Source organism: Ambystoma mexicanum, chromosome 5p (genome assembly GCF_040938575.1).
Source record: "Ambystoma mexicanum isolate Mex_15411 chromosome 5p, UKY_AmexF1_1, whole genome shotgun sequence".
In the NCBI taxonomy this organism is placed as follows: domain Eukaryota; kingdom Metazoa; phylum Chordata; class Amphibia; order Caudata; family Ambystomatidae; genus Ambystoma; species Ambystoma mexicanum.
In genome coordinates, this window is record NC_090930.1 from 859,791,900 (window position 1) to 859,808,683 (window position 16,784).

Below are 16,784 nucleotides of genomic sequence, written 5' to 3' on the forward strand. Positions count from 1 at the left end.
CTTGGTTGAACTACTGTTACCAAGAATAGTAAGATGAACCCTGTCTTACTAAACAAGCCTGGCACGGATTGCAGGTCATACAGACCACTAGCCATGCTAAATCAAGATAGCAAAATACTCACGTCAGTGCTGGCAAACAGGCTCTGACGTGTTATAAGAATATTGATGCATCACAATCACAGGCTATGGTCCGGGTAGAAGTATAGCCGATAACCACAGACGGCTACACCGCGTCATTGAACAGACAGGGACGCAAATGAAGTGGCAATTGTCTTGCTTGATGCAGTGAAGGCCTTCGACTCCGTGAGATGGCCTTGGCCGATGGCGATCCTGAAAGAATATGGAATGGGGCCCAGGTATTTGAGATGGGTGATGCTATTATACAGTTCGCCGCTGGCCAGAGTCCAGACGGGTGCGATCATCTCAGATAAATGGCAACCCAGTAGGGGTACCAGACAAGGCTGGCCATGGTCCCCGATGCTGTACATTCTTGCACTGGAGCCCTTAGCGATATATCTGAAGCAACAATATGAAGGAATAGGAGTCCACACTAGAGAGGGGGCCACACCTCATATCACTATACACAGATGACATACTGCTATACTTGAAGTATCCAGAAGAAAACCTCCAATATATCCTAGAAGTGATGGAACGATTTGCGATATTCTCCTGCTTTGCGATGAACCCCAGGAAGTCGAGCATATTCTCCTTAGGAATATGCAAGGGCATTGCTCAAGATAAACTGCCGATATTACAAATACTTTGGGAAACTAGCACATTTCGGTACCTAGGGATAGATATTTATCACAAGGTGGAAGAAGAACATAAACATAACACAGACAGCAATAGCTAATATTCAGAACAGCATGAAGTTCTGGGAGACACTCACCCTAGCTATGATGGGAAGGGCGGCATTGTTGAAAATGGTTGTCTTGCCTAGACTATTGCATTTATTGTAAACATTCCATATTTGCCACCTAAAGGCTTTTTTGGTAACTTGCATAGTCTATGTAAAGGCTTTATCTGGCATAACTCCAGGAACAGAATCGCTCTATGGAAACTACAAAACACGTATGAGGGGAGGAATTAAAACTGCCTAACTTTGAAATATATCATTTGTCAGGGCAGCTACAGTTTGTAGCCAAGTGGCTAAATGAGGAGACAACAGCAGAGTCCAGTCTGCTGATGGCCGAATGTGTACCTTTCTTCCTGAAAGAAATAATATGGCTGCCAAGATCAGAACTGAAAGGGCGACCAAAATTGTTAGGACTGGGGTGGAAAACGTGGCAGAAAGCATGCCGGTTCGCGGAGAACCCGACACTGTGCTCCCCCCCAAGCACCGGTGGTTGCACTAAGGGGAGTAGATGAACAAAAGAAAACGATACGTAGGCATTGGGAATCAGTGGGAATATCGACACTGGGAGATGTGTGGCGATAAGGGAGGGCACTGAAATTCACAACATTAATGGAGGAAGCCAGAGTGCACCCGGCGCAATATATTGCCCACACCAGATTGGTAAAGCAGATAAAAGCTTCATGGTCCGAAGTAGTGTTAGAAGACCAACCAGACAGTTATAGAGACAATGTATGCCCTCTCGGAGGGAGGGCATAAGGTGTCCCGGATATACTAACTATTAATGTCCAGAGTGGGGAAGGTGACCCAGCTAAGACGAGAGTGGGAGGAAGATGTAGGAGAACCAATGCAAAATTGGCAATGGGAAAGAGCACAGGGATAGCACAAAGTGTCTAGGAATGCTAGACTACAACAGATCCAGCTATGCATAATATATATAACCCCCCAAAAGATAGCTCAATTTCAAAATGCAGATACCTAAAAGAGAATGCAGCGATGATGCATATGTTCTGGGCATGCCCGGAGATTCGTAAATTCTGGGGGGAGGTCAACTACCGCCTCTCCGAGAAAAGTATTAAACTAGATGTAGATTCAGCCTGGGCATGTATGGTGGGAGGATTTACTAGACCACATAAAATGAAGCATATATGCAAACTCAAGGACTTGGCTTAGATCCTAGCCAAATGTAGAATAGCTAAGGGGTGGAAAGCAGGCCAGAGTCCGCAGTTAGAAGTATGGTGGCATGATCTATTAAAATGGGCAGAAGCGGAAACAGCAGCACGGTATGAGGCGGCCTACAAGGGGGAAGATTAAGGAGCGCTGATGGCCTGGAGAGAGCTAATTGCTACACTAACTGAACCTGCGCGCGACAGCTTAAGCCAACACAACACCTCTAGGAGCACTGACAAAGAGGTGCCCCAGGAGGAATAAGGTTAAAAGTGAAATATGTAAGCTCGAGTTAAGGGGGTGGGGGATGACAGTGACACCATAAGCTAATGTATATGATGATTGAAAGTTCTATTGTAGCTGCCGGGCGTGCTGTGATGTTGTGTTCATTATGAGAAAAATTAATTTTAAAAAAAACCTGTCTCACTTACCTTTACTTTATGGGTCCAGCACACACCACCCTATGTGGAGTGCTGGGGGAATTACCAAGTAATTCCTTTACCCATTCCTCATGTAACATTTTGTTAAACTAACTCTTTTGAATGGCTGGTGGCAGTGGTTTCTTTTTTACTACCTAGTGACGTGTATCTGCAGGCTGCAGTGTTGCACACAAGGGTGACCATTTTCAAAAAATGGCCCCGGTCTTTTTTTTTTTTTCATTTCTTATTAGTTTCTTCTAGGCTTTTACTTTATTTGCATCAGGTTTGAGCCCTTTTTGTAGTTTGCCTTTGGTGGGCTGAAGCCGCCTGACCAGGCTCCAGTGTCTGGGAAGGCAGGAAGTGAGGGAGGGTGCCGAAACTTCCCTGTCCTTTTGTTTCTAGTGTACCCGAGTGAAACCAGTTCCTATTGGCCTGGCAGTGGTGATTGACCGCCTAGGGCTGTGAATGAATGGGAACTTGCATAAAAAAAGAGGTTTTTGGGACTATGAGGAGAGTAGATCACTGGAGGACAGAATCGGAAGCAGAGGATGAGAATAGGCCAGCAGCGCCTGTTAGGCAAAAACCTGTGCAGTTCCCTTAGGGACCACTGCAAAAGGCTTAAGACTACAGGTGTTGGCAGTAAACCCAATTGGTAGCAGTCTGTACCACCCAGATTTACCTGGTAGCTGTGGCTGAGAAGCCAGACTTCTCTCAAGAAGAGTTACAGTATGTAGAGTATACAAGATAGGTACCAAAATACAGTAGCACAAGCAAACACTGACCAGAGCTTTGGTATCAAAGTATATAATTATTTATTAAAAAGACACTTCGAAACACTCCAGCACTATTATTGTAAGCAAGTTCAAAAACAGTCACTATTAATATATATACATCCCTTATTCCTTATTAGACAAGTCTTCGTTAACACCACTTATTTCCAGACAGAGGTGAGCGCTTAACTAAAGATGGCACTCCAATAAGTTAAGAAAAAGGGAGGGAAAAGGCAGAAATTAGGAAAAGCACACAATACTTTAGAAGCACCCAGCAAGGCAGGACAGACAAAGTCTACTTGTGAGCAAAAAGTTCAGAGGCCAGGCTCCCTCTTGGAGAGAGTAGAACACCAATGCGCCCAAGATCACAGTTTAAAAGGCTTGAAAAGTCTTGCAGAGAGTTTAAAAAGGAATCGGTTCAGCTCAGAAAAGTTCAGTTAGCCAGCCTAGGGCCAACCAAAGTGGTAAGTTGAGGATTTAAGAGACACCCCACATAGACCGTTGCGAGGGAGGCCAGGCAGACGCAGTACCTTGAAAGTGGAGAGAATCCTCCAGCGGGGGCAGTTGTTCCTGGCAGCGGATGCAAGTCGTGGCGTCGTCCAGAGGAAGAGAAGATCTCGACGTGGAGGAAAGCTTAAGGTTGTTGCACTGCCAGGGAAGAAACCAGCCGCGGAGTTCTCCGGTTAAAAGGTACAACCCTTTTATCCGCGGTAGTGGTAAAACGTGGTATCCCGGTTGCCGGGGTGCTTGGCACAGGCAAGGCAGCCATGAGATGATCCGGGAAGGCAAAAAGGCGGGCAAACTGGTTATCCCCACCAGTCAAAGGAAGAATACTCTTCGGGAAGAAGATCTTCTCTGTCGGAAGAAGTGGTGAGTCGGTTCAGCAGGACTCCACCGGTGGTGTCGTCGTTGCAGGTCGGCTCAGCTTCTCCCTCTTCGGATTCTTTTTTCCTGTGGCGACGTCTAAAGTCCCAGTCCCCAAAGCCCTGCTTTTATGCAGAAAACCCCCATTCATCAGTCCTAGCTGTCACTCAAACATGCTAAGTGTGGAGCCGGGCGGCTCACCACTGGGCCAATCACACAAGAGTGCGACTTGAGTTGCCAAGGCAACTCAGTCCAGGGTGCCTAAACCCCCCTCCCACACATCCTGTAGACCCAGACAGAGTGGCACCACTTTTGGAGGCTTCTGTGTAGAAGCACGCCAAAAAAGTGGAACAAAGGGCTCGACTTGGGTTGGAGTTACAGAGGTGAACACAAACACCATTTTAAAACCGAGTCCTGGCGAAATATAAATATTATGTAATCCGGCGGCATCTTTAACATTGCACCAAAAAGTGGTGCGTTTAAAATTAATGTGTAATCTCATAGTAAATTTTCTTAAGGAATATTTTGCGTGGGAACCACTGCCACCAGCCAGAAACTCGACGAGGGGGGACTGCACAGTGCCCCCTGGAAAAACAGACCCAGGGGCAATCTAATTACCCCTACCAGTACTTCCACAATATGATGGTTTGTACTGGTTCTGTTCCCAATTTAAGGTAAGTAAAGTCAATGGTGACTTTACATGCCCTGGGAGACAGTAGTCAGTCCCAGGGTATGGAGTCTGTTTGGGGGTCACTATGACACCCCTGTGTTACTGCACTGAGGGTGCTGTGTAACACACTTCTCAAAAACCACATGAAACCCTATGGAGTAAAAGACCCCATAGCCCATTAAACACATTGCAGAGTCAAAGGATATCTCAAATCATGTCTAAGAGTGGGAGAAAGAGTCTCTCTTAGCAGGAGAAAAAAATGAACCCCAAAAATCCAGCAAAGCTGCTGGGGGACTCACTAGGTTTGGGAAACTAGCCTAACAGAGAATTCTCCCTAACAAGCCCCCTCCTGGACCGCAGAGTTCCCGGTGAAGCCCTGCAGCTGTGCTGACCCCTTTTTCGAATAGACGTGGAATACCCGTAAAGGACAACTTCCTCCCTTAGCCTGGTGGGACCAACTAGCCTCAAGACCAACTCTATTTTGCCAATGCTGCAGAATCCCATTACCCAGGTTACCTCAACCCCTTCTGAGTGCATAGTCTTCCAAAGTCTGAATCAGGCCAGATCTTCGTGGGCATCCAGAGGACCCTGCAGAAGCAAATCTGTGTCCAGATTCGCCTCACCGGAGTCCAGGACTGGGGGTATAAAACCTAACCAGAGATTTTTGTTCTTCATTGGTGCTGAGAAAAAGGCGCCAAAACCGCAAAGAGCCGCTGAATCGGCAGAAATCCATTGCTGCCAAGTCCCTCTCTCTCGGTTGTTGCCGCAGGAGCCCGCCAGATGTCCTCCTTTTCGTCACCACGGCCAAAGACCAGGAATGAGTTTCTACTGCATTACATCGTGAAGGCATCCAGCTGGAACACTTTCTTCATTTTCAAGGTACTGTGGGGCTTGGGATATTTTATCCTTTTGCCATTTGGGTGGTGCTTACTACTTTTTTGGGAGTGCATTTTAACCCAACACCAAGTTGACGTCAAATTAGCAGCATTGGCCTTACAGCTTGTGCTTTCTAAAGGTGACTCCCCTTGAGTTGCTGTGATAACTCTTTTGAACACTGACTATTTAAGAGCATTTTTCTAAGAAAAAGAGCATCACAACTTTGACTTTGTCTATCCTGGCTACCTAAAGGTCGCCTTCTGAACCTATTGGCTTTGACAGTGCTAGTTCCCTTACAGGTCTTAAATGTTGAACACTTTAATGCTGGGATAATTGATTGCCTGCTCTTATAACCTATCAGTCTGTTCTGATTATACCCTAACCTTTCCTTCCTGAGAAACTCAATATTGCAAAGGTGATAATATATAAAAGTTATACTGACCTCAAATGACGTTGCTTCCGGGTGCTGGAACATGTGTAACGTATGACTGAATTACTCACCTGCTTTATTGTTCACTTTTTGAATTGAATCCTAACTGAGAATTAATGTTACAGCTAATTATTACTTTTTAAAGAATGCTTTAAATATCTTTGTGTATAAATATAACTCTGTGTGTAGGTGTTCAATTGCATACTTGTATTTACTAGTTTCATTACACAGCTCTACAGCACCCCTCTTAAGGTAAGCCTGGCTGCTCAATCATACTACCAACTTGTGTAGTACAGGCCTATATTAAAAGGTGGGTCTAATACCAAGGAGATGAGTCTTGTGTAGTCCCACACCAGTTGGACTGCACTAATTCTTCCCTGACAGACATCCTCTTCAGCAATAGATTATTCTGATACTTGGGGCAGCCACTCTCAATAGCCTTACTGGTACCATAGTCAGTTGGCTCTGCAGAACCTAGCCTCCTCTGCCTCCGACGCTGATGTCATCCCAATCTGAGTCACAGGCAGCACGTGAGGGTCAATTTGTCTATGATTTCAAATTTTGTGGCAGTTTGGAAAAACACATCTTTTTGAACTGATGTTTATTGAAGTTTCAGGATCCTCTTGGGGAAGAATTTCTAATGTTTCTGTAGTCTTCAATAGGTACAGGTTAGCTCTACTCTCTCCCACCACCCCTAATCCTTTCCTCCCTTGAGGAAGGCAAGTATAGAAATGCTTCTCCAGGAAGTGAGCAAACTCCTGGAAATTAGAGCTTTGGAGTATGTTCTCCTCAGGGAAAAATGGTAGCCTGGCCTGGGGTTCAGTGTAATTCAAGTGACCTTTCTCGTTTCTACCATATATGGAGCTGAAGACCCTGCTCATCTTAAATGGAAACATGACCTGCATGTTATACATAAACATGTAAGAGGGAACCAAGTCCATCCTTCACCAAGTTGGCAGTTCATATTTGGGAATGGGCTCTGGCGTTTTCCACCTCTTTCAGAGCCATTATTCTGCCCAGTGCACAGAATGTAGAGGCGGACTTGCTAAACAGGCTTTCCCATTAGAACCACAAGTGGGCTGTTTATCGTTCCATAATTCAAACTATATTTCAAAGATGGGGAGTCCCTTGACTAGACTTGTTTACATCAGAAAACAACACAAAATGAGTTCTATTACCTGGGGCGTCTTTCGCTTTGAGGTTCATTTCAGATCCGGTGGTGAGAGGGGCCTCATTGCCTTTCCTGCTGTTCTTATCATCCCAAGAATGATCTCCAAGTGATGCATGACTTGGTGATTGTTCATGATCTCCAGACCGCTCATTGGCCAGCAATCTATTAGCGATTGTACTGGAAGGACTGATCTTTTTTCCAGCATTTCCAGAGATTCTAACTCAGCAGGGAGGGAAAGTTTGCCCCTCATCCCCTCAATCAGCAAGCTTAGTGATCTGGTTACTGCAAAGGTAACACTAGTTCATTTGTGGCTTTCGCAGGAAAATCGTTCCACACAATCCCAACAGAGGAATACATGTATCGGATTGCACACTGTATTATAAAGTGCATAGCAGGCACATAGCCTTAAAAGAATAAACCCAAGCAAAAGCCACAACCATGCCATACTAGAGGTGGGTTCCATGGGGAGGAAATACCTTGGTGGCAACGCGGGCTTTAACTTCCACCTTTTGTAAGCGCTACTGCACGGACACCAGTAGCAGATCTGATGCTAGGTTCAGGCCGTCGATTCTGCAGAACCGCTTTGCTGCAGGTCAGACCCTCCCCCTTAGGGAGAGGCTTGGTTATCCCCATGAAGTGTGGAGGACAGGGAATGGGATGTAGGCGTAAGGAAAGGTTTCTCAGCCTAATGACTATGGCCAAATTTCCTCCTGTACCCTTCCCTCCAGCTTCCTTAAGAAATTACTGGTCCTACATAACCCGAGAAATGTGGACTGGAGGATGTTGCTGGTGGACAGAGACTGGGTGTATAGGCCCCACCCTGTGCACATTTTCAGGGAAGGGGACCCACGAATTATGGAGGGAAGGGGACTGTGGGCCACAAGTCCAGTAGTCTCTTTGGGGTGTAACTGTTCCTTTTTAACTTCTTGTCCTGGTATTCTATTATAAGCAACTAAATAAAGTTGTATCTTTATTTTTAACCAAACTTCTGCAGCAGACCAGGAGTATATGCTGTTCAATATAGATTCAATCATGGGTGGCAACTGTTAAAGGCAGCCCAAGGCTGTTGGAATTGATTGATTCCAGCAGGCTAATTCACGAATGCACAGGTTACTCTCGAGCTGCTCTGTTGCCAAATCACATTGCTGCTGCTGCTAGTGTCAGTAGACTGCGCCCAGCAAAATACACGTGAGAAATATACTAGCATTGCACTTTTGTTCAGTGAGGTCTGTTTAACAAAATCTCGCTTTCTGATGGAAACGATATATCATAACTTTGCATTGGAAAAATAAAAAAAAGCTCAGGATTGCGCGCCTCTACGAGCACCATTCTGTCACAAGATTTCCTTATCCACAGTGGAATTTTAATATTCAAGCAAAGCTTGTGTCCATCCTTTGCACTAATGCACACATCAGTTTTGCATCAACTTCCTTGGACTGTGGCCTTCCTAGAGGCCATGACATCGGCCTAGTAGATTAGTGTGCTGCAGGCTTTCCATTTGTGAAACTCATTTTGTATTTCATAGCTATACATTGCCCTGTGGGATGAATACTTCTGGTCTTCTAAAATCACTTTCCGATCCATCCTTAAACTTTTATTTTCACCGTTTCCTAATCCATTTAAAACTGCCAAAAAGATGCCACCAGACAATAGATCTAAAAAAGGATGTTTAAGCTTTGCATGTAGAGGACAAAGTAGGTCAGGTAATTCAAATTACTTTTGTTACCTTTGCTGCAGTTAATAACACATTTTCCCTACCCAGTTCAATCCACTGCCAGCCATGCGGTTAAAAATAAAAAATCTGAAGGTGGACTCCGGTGGTGGAGATAAGGGAGACTTGTCAATTTAATGTGGGGCAATGTGACCCAAAATAACTCTAATGGACAGCTGTTTTAAAATTTAAGTGTAACCCGCTTTACTGTTAGAGCATTCCAAAAATTATGGAAATTAAATGTGGCTTGAAAATGGGTACAAGATTTGTTTTTTGAGTGACCCCCGACACCTTCTGAACAATTGAGAGAGCTGCAGTGTGACTGTTATTTCATTGAATGACATTCCTTGGTCATGTATGAAATTATTGTTGTCTTAGTACCGTTCAATTTTTACCTACATTTACCTCTCTTATTTATTTAGCCGCATCTGTGGTAGTCCTTGCCCTGGAGTATGGCCTGATGTCATAAAGCTACCATATTTCAACACCATGAAACCAAAGAAGCAGTACCGTCGAAAGCTCAGAGAAGAGTTTGTTTTGTAAGACTACAAATGTTTTCTATTTTTACATTTGTTAAATTAGCTTGTAATGACCCTCATTTCGATGAGTTACATTTTTCTTTCATGTGTAGTATTCAATTAGTGAAAGTGTTTTCAGGCAATGGGGAAAAGTAGATTTAACAAGACTATTTTGGGAGGTGTCATTTAGTTGTATTTGTCTTGTTTTGGTCATGCAGTCCTTAATCAGCTGATCTTTAATGTTGTGCTAACTCTAAAGTTTCGAAAGTGCTCAAAAAGAGTTCCTGTAGAAATGTGGCAGCCTACTCAGATCTGAGAGCCTGAGTGTGGCACAAACCCTATTGTCCTGCAAAGGTGAGTGACACACAACTTGAGTGCAGCGTGCAGGGGAACACTGCCTCCAGCTGCAGTTGGGTGGCATGTGGCCCTGACTTTGGTGGCTGTTGGGTAAGATTTTCCCTTTTTTGCTGGACTGGTAGATTACTTTTCCCTATACCGGACACCTGGGAACCTTTTTACACACTCGCAGATCCTTTTGTTACAGGTGTCATTTTTACGAGACTCCATAGTGTCCTTTCAATTTTACCCTTTTGACAACTTTTGGTATAAACCTTTTTGTTACAGAGTTGCCCTTTGGACTCCCCTTGTACTTTATCCGGCTAGTACTGTGAGAAATACAGTTCCCAAAGGTACATTTTGTTAGGTGAAACCAGAACGCCCCACCTTATGTGGCGTGCTGGGGAGATGCAATGCATCCCCTTTCTCACTAGCACTGTAACAATTCTGTTACAGCGACAAACTTACCTTAAATGGCTGGTTGCAGTAAAACTTTTTACAAATTCGGTACAACTTTACTGCAGGCTGTTATGATAGCTGCAGTAAAGGCACCCATGGGTGCCATTTTAACAAAATGGCCCGGTCTTCTTTTTTTCCACTTGTCCTTTCTTAGGCTTTTCCCCTGCCCTCCAGGGTGGGAAATTCCTTTGTGTGATTTTTATCTTCAGCGGGAGACCTTGGTCAATGCCGCCCAGTATCCAGAGTGTCTGTAAAGGCAGCAAGCAAGGGAGGAGTCCAACACAGCCCTTTGTCTTCCAGTCTGCCTTTTAGAATCCAGGACTGCCAACCCCCCCAAGTTTGACTGTTGCACGTCTGTTGGAGCGGGGTTCCTGCATAAGTCTGTTCCTGGAAGCTGAAGAGATAGTCTACCACTGGAACCAAATCCGAAGATGAAGTTAACTGCTAAAATGATTTCCAGCTACTTGAGAGCCTGCTGTGTAACCAGAACCTGCTGTTACTCCTGCCGAGCAACCTGAGGACTCAGAAAACGACGACCCAGAGCCTGGTGGGATCTACTAGACTTGAAGACCTGCATTTTGAGCCATCCCACATAGTGCTGCGACCTTGCAGGGCTGCACACCTCAGTACCCTGGGACCTTGAGCCAGAGTCCGGTGCAGTGTCTTTCAAATTCCGAATCAAGCTGAAACTTTATTCACATCTCTGGAGGTCCTGCAGGATGCAACTAGAGTCCAAAAAGTCCCTTCAACAGAGTGCTGGACCTTGCAAGTGACAAGAATCCGACTGGGGATATTCAATCTTCAGGCTCCTGAAAAGGGCAACAAAACCACATAGCCACAAAAACTCTTGCCCGGAGCCTTCTCAGTTGATCCTTGTTGCAACATCCCTTCCAAAGTCCTGTCTTTGTCTTCATGACAAAGGAATCCATCGACCAGGTATTTGGCTGAAGATCCTGAAGTCTCCCCTGCTGCAACTCTTCTTCTGTGCTGAGGTACTGTGTTGGCTGGGGGATTTTTTTTTCCTTTTATTTGTTTATAGTTTATAAAAACTTTTGCAAAGAGAACAAAAAATCATTTTTTTTCTTTTTTGATAAAATCCAACATCAGCATATGATTTACATTTCTATTACAAAGGAAAAACTACTTCATTAACTATTCATAACTTATGTATCATATTTTCATTATTCATCATCATACCATTTTTAAATCTATTTTACACACATTCCTTAAAAATGAACTTCTTAACCTCAGGGACATTGATTCTCAGTGTAACATCTATGACCATAAAACATCTCAATAGCTATACCTTATACACAAATTATCCAAGGCAACTTATTCTAGATGTCATATGTTCTGGGCATTCAATCATTAAGTGAAATAAAGGTTCTCTCTCTCCAGGCACTTTACAGAATGTACACAATCCATTATCCATATTTTTATGTGACCTCCGAGAAATCGACAACACGTGCAATCTAAATCTGAGAAAATCCATTTTCATCTTTTTACAAGGAATTTTCTTTAAGTATAAACCCAATTCTCCGAAGATTTTTTCTGGTGATAGTATAGGTGCATACAGTCTATATTCACAAATTGCAATTCGATTTTCTTCCCAATCCAATAACTTAAGTTTTCTCTTAACCTTTATTCGGGTTGGTTTTCATCAATTCCATTGACTTTCTTCCAAAATTACATCACATTCCAACCTGAGATTGTACATATATATCCCACTGTCATTCTCTCGTCTGTACAATGTTCCCTCTCTAGAATATTCACATTTACTCATAAGGCATACCTTTTTCCATTGAATAAGGCTTATAATTGATTTCAGACCCATCTCATACCTAATTACTTCCATCGGTATACATTTTGGTAAGAAATACAGTATGGCTCTCCAGATCTTACTTTTCAACAGCTCTATATTCTGGCTCCATTGTTTTTGGCCAGAATTCTAGCCCATACAGTATAGTAGGTAATAGTTTGCTTCTATAAAATTCCCTGCATGGTTCAATTGAGATTTTCTTTAATACTTTGCAACTATAGGATAGCCCAAGAATTGCAAATTCTTTTACTGTAAGTGCACTGTTTCCCAATTCCATATGTAATTTCTCTTGTTTTTCACTTTTCCTTCCTTTGATATTTTATTACTGTTTTGGATGGATTGATTTTTAACTCCATACCTGCTATATAATTACCAAAGGTTTTTATTAATCTTTGTAGTCCCACCCGCGTGGTATCTATGAGGAGATAATCAGCGCATCCCTCCCAATTAATTTTCATTTTCCCAATTTTAGGAGACGCCAAAGTATTTTCATCCTACTCCTTTCCAACCCCTGAGACAGACAAATTGTATTAAGTAGGTCCCAATATACAACGTTGTCTAATTCCCTGGTCAATTAAACACTCTTTTGTTAGTACCCCTTTATTGTTCAATCTTATTTGAATCTTATACTCCTTATGTAGGAAAACTATCATGCTCAATAAGCCTTTAGGGATTCGATAGCTGTCAAGTTTCTTCCAAAAAATGTTCCTATTCACAGAATCGAACGCTTTGCTATGATCCATTGATGCAACATAAATTGGAACATTATTTTCCAGACCTGATTCTGTAAACAATTCAGCAATAGACCCCCGCAATCCATTCCGATACCCTTGCGGAAACCTATTTGTCGGAAGTCAAGAATGTTATTTTTTTTCACTCCAATCGTTTACACTGTCGAGCACCAATGAGGCAACATTTTTAGAATCTGCATCCATTATGGTTCTATAATTGGAAGGTAAAAAATGTGAACCCCTTTGAAAAATGGGTACCATTTATGATCATTTCCATGTCTCAGTAATGGTTTGTCTCTCAATTACATCTTTGAATTCCACGTATAATATCTAAGCCCATAATAAGAGGGAGTGTTTCAGTACTTCATTTGTTAATTTGTTTGGGCCTGGTGCGCTTGATGGATTCGCCTTAATTTTTGCCTCAATAAGCTCGACGGATACGTCCAATTGCCCTGCCGTCGGTACGATAAAATGAGTGCCCTTGTCTTTGGAAGTAAAGTTTTCTTTAATATATTGCAGCCAGTTCTCCTCAGTGATGGGATTACTCTTATACCTCAAGTTCTTTGCTTCCTTTTTATTTATAAGTTCCCGAAAAGCCTTGCAATTTTTTCCTTGAATGCTCTCTAGCATTTTTTCACCATCTGCCTGAAGCATTCCCCAGTGCTCATACTTTAGCCAATGTTTATACATTTTCTTCTGTAACCTTGTAGTTTCTACCTTCTCCACGATTGTACCTGTGGATTTTGAGATTTTTCTCATCTCCCTTTTATTGCATTTTTTTTATTTCAATGTTGTATACGTGTTTATTCATCTTATTTGACCTAATCTTACTTTCCACATTCTCAGCTGAAACTTTTAACCTAGATCACAAATATTCAGGGAACCCCTTCAGAGTATCTCACTACTTGTCTTCAAAAGTGCATGCTTCAAATTCACTTAACATGAGCAGATTAAAATTACTCACTTTTTTATTTGTCCACAACTCGATTACCCTTTGTGTTAGTGCTCAAGTTCTTCAAGTTATATTCTGCCTTAATTGTATCCATCTCTAACCATTCTAGTTCGAGCAATAGCATTGCGTGGTCACTTGCATCAGAGTCTTTAACTTGTAATCTCCTTATACTTTTGAAAATATTAGTAGACCTGAATATAAAGTAAATTTCTGATTTAGAACCTCTTGCTGACCACGTTGAGTTATTGTTGTCCAACCTTCTCAAGCCCCAGTTTGAGGCCCAGTTCAACCACATACCCCCCCCCCCCAACTTTCTTTTTCCTAGCCTTGGCTACATGTTCATAATCGGACACAGTCCTTTCTTTGCAGTTTTTCTAAATTACAACTAGCATTTAGATCCCCGGCTAAGATTACTCTGCCAATTTCATTCTTCAAGAACCAATCATGGAATTTCTGATTTAACTTCTTTAGAATTGTTTCCAGATTGGCCTCCGTGGATCTGTAAACATTTATCAACAAAAGGGCACCCCTCCTAACGCATCCTTTCACCTGCCATCCTGTACCAAGTATATTACCATTTATAGTCCATTCTTCACTTTTCTCTAGACCCTTTGCCATTTTCACCAATGTTGCTATACCTCCCTTAGGTCTCCCCAGTTTTCCCTCAGTTGCACAATTACAGGAGTCATCATACCCATCCCATATCAATCTTTCTGTGCCCCATGTTTCTTGTAGGAACAATACATAATTTCTTTTTAATTCTGCAAAAAACTTCTTGTTTTCTAGAAAGTGTTTGTGCCCCCTAGAATTCCAGCAGAGTAAATTCAACACCCCTGTTGATCTAAAGAGGTTGGCTCAATGCTCTTAGTTGTGCAATAGATTCTTCCAAGACCTCTGCTAAACGTCTCAACTTTGTTTTCCTTAACATTCAATTTATTTCCTTCCTGATTTACACATTCTTCCTCACCACCCCTTCTTTCTTCTTTTCCTTTCCCCTCTCTCACTGCTTTTATTCACCCAAATGGAACGTCCTATCCATATTTATGGAGACTTTCCGCTTCTTTCATTATGATGTTTGTCACTTTCAAGTAAAGTTCACTTGTTGTTACCACTCCGCTTTCACTTGCACACCGTGATCACACCTCCTGTTAGTTACATGCAGAATCCTTCAATCGTTCTGCATTTAATTATATTTATTTATTTGAAGGCCACGCCCAGCCCCAGCCGCTCAGGTTAACGGGCACTTCTGGGCGCTTCCTTGGTGCGTGCAGCGAAGTCTTTTTAAGGAATTCTGGGGGCTTGTGGGCGGGGCTTATCTACGGCACAAAACAGTGAAAATAAAAAGGTATTAGAGCGGATTAAGTAGAAGGTTCTTAGAGTTATTAATCCTGCTAACAGTCTGTGGGTCCACTGATGTCGCTCACCCTTCAAAAGAGAATTATTTTTCACGTTTTCTTTTGCAACGTTCCCACAGCCATTCTCTAGCAACAGTCTCCCCAGGCTAACGGGCACTTCTGGGCACTTCCTTGGTGCGCGCGGCCAAGTCTTTTTAAGGAATTCTGGGGGCTTGTGGGTGGGGCTTATCCTTCAAATGAGAAGGATTTTTCACATTTTCTTTTGCAACGTTCCCACAGCTATTCTCCAGCAGCAGTTTCCCAAGGCCAACAGGCAATTCTGGGCACTTCCTTGGGAATTACTTACCTTAAGCCTGTTTGATTTCTGTAAAACCTTTTGGGGTGTTTTCTGTGATTGGGAGTCGACAAACTTAAAAGTGAACTACTTAGTCTTCCACAGGAACTCTTTTTCTGCTACTGAACCCTATCTGACCCTGCCTAAAGCTGGCACCTAGCTCACCAGGGTCCCTTGTCTGCTCTGAGCGATCTCATGCAATATACTAGGTAAGGACTGGATAAAGACAAGGATTCTGCCTTAAGAAATAGAAGTGTTAAAGTGTGTACTTATTTGTGATTGAGTTAGTTGGTAACTAACTCTGAGAGTGAGCAGTTAAAAACGCTCTTAAGTTGAATGTGTGTTGTGCCATTCTGAAAAGTATTTGTAAGGTTATTTTACTCACCTGTGAGTTGGTTGTGCCTCTTCCCAAAAGTAATGTGGTTGGCTTAATATGTTTTCAATACTACTAGTGTAAATTCACCAACTGGGTCTGCTGTATAGCCTGTCTAAACTAATTCTGCCTTGGTTTTACCTACCTGGAAAAACATTGTCATTCTTAATGAGTAACATTGGTTTTTGCTTTCTCTGGTCTGTTTTATACAGATTCTAAAACAGTCTTAGGTTTATACTTACCTTTAAGTTGCTGTTGGCTCCTTGAAAAAGTAAATGGGTTTTCTACAGCATGGGGTCTGGCATGGATTTGAAAGCTTTTGAATATTCCATGTTGTCAGGCTGGGAATCCTTGTAAAAGAAAAAACTGTTTCACTTTAAAACTGTATTTCGAGGGGATTGGGTCCTCCAACGTATTCCATATCTGACAGGTAATGTCCACAGCTGTGCTGCTTCGGAAAATTTCCTGCGTCAATGAGCCGTCCCCGAGGACCTCCTCCGACAGCCGACGTCACCCGATGTGATAAGTCTGTCACGGATGACGGAAGATGACGGTCACGGACTCGCACGACGCCTGCCTCTGGTGCCTCGGGGAGGCCCACGATATGGACGACTGGGTCGACTGCCAGTCGCTCACGACCAAGGCCTTGCGGGAGCGCAAGAAGTAGTTGTCGGTAGGTCGGGTGTCTAAGCCCCCGAAGTCGAGGTCATCGGGGCTTTCGCGTCGTCGGAAGTCCAGTGGGTCTGCTTCCAGGAGTCGGTCTCGCCACTCCTCTGCCTCTTCGAGGCATTCCCGGAAGCGCCGGCATTGGTCGCCTTCCCCGCCCTCTTCCGAGGACTCCGACCGTCGCTTATCACACCATGCAAGCGACACCGGAGGAATGGGCTTCCTTCGGGAAGAAAATGTTGGCGATTCTTGAATCGCAGGGCACCGGTCCGTCCGTGCCTGCGAGTGGGGTCGGTCGGCACCGGTCAAG

General features: G+C 43.4%; 1 protein-coding gene across 3 annotated transcripts in view; it reads left to right on the plus strand.

Annotated features, from left to right (window-relative positions):
- The window catches only part of CDK13 (cyclin dependent kinase 13), a 1,667,419-nt gene that overhangs the window by 1,014,818 nt on the left and 635,817 nt on the right, over positions 1-16,784 (plus strand). For all 3 annotated transcript variants that reach the window (XM_069613294.1, XM_069613292.1, XM_069613293.1), the window contains exon 12: positions 9,354-9,470. In XM_069613294.1, coding sequence (XP_069469395.1) covers positions 9,354-9,470 — 117 coding nt within the window. The remainder of the gene's footprint in view (positions 1-9,353; positions 9,471-16,784) is intronic.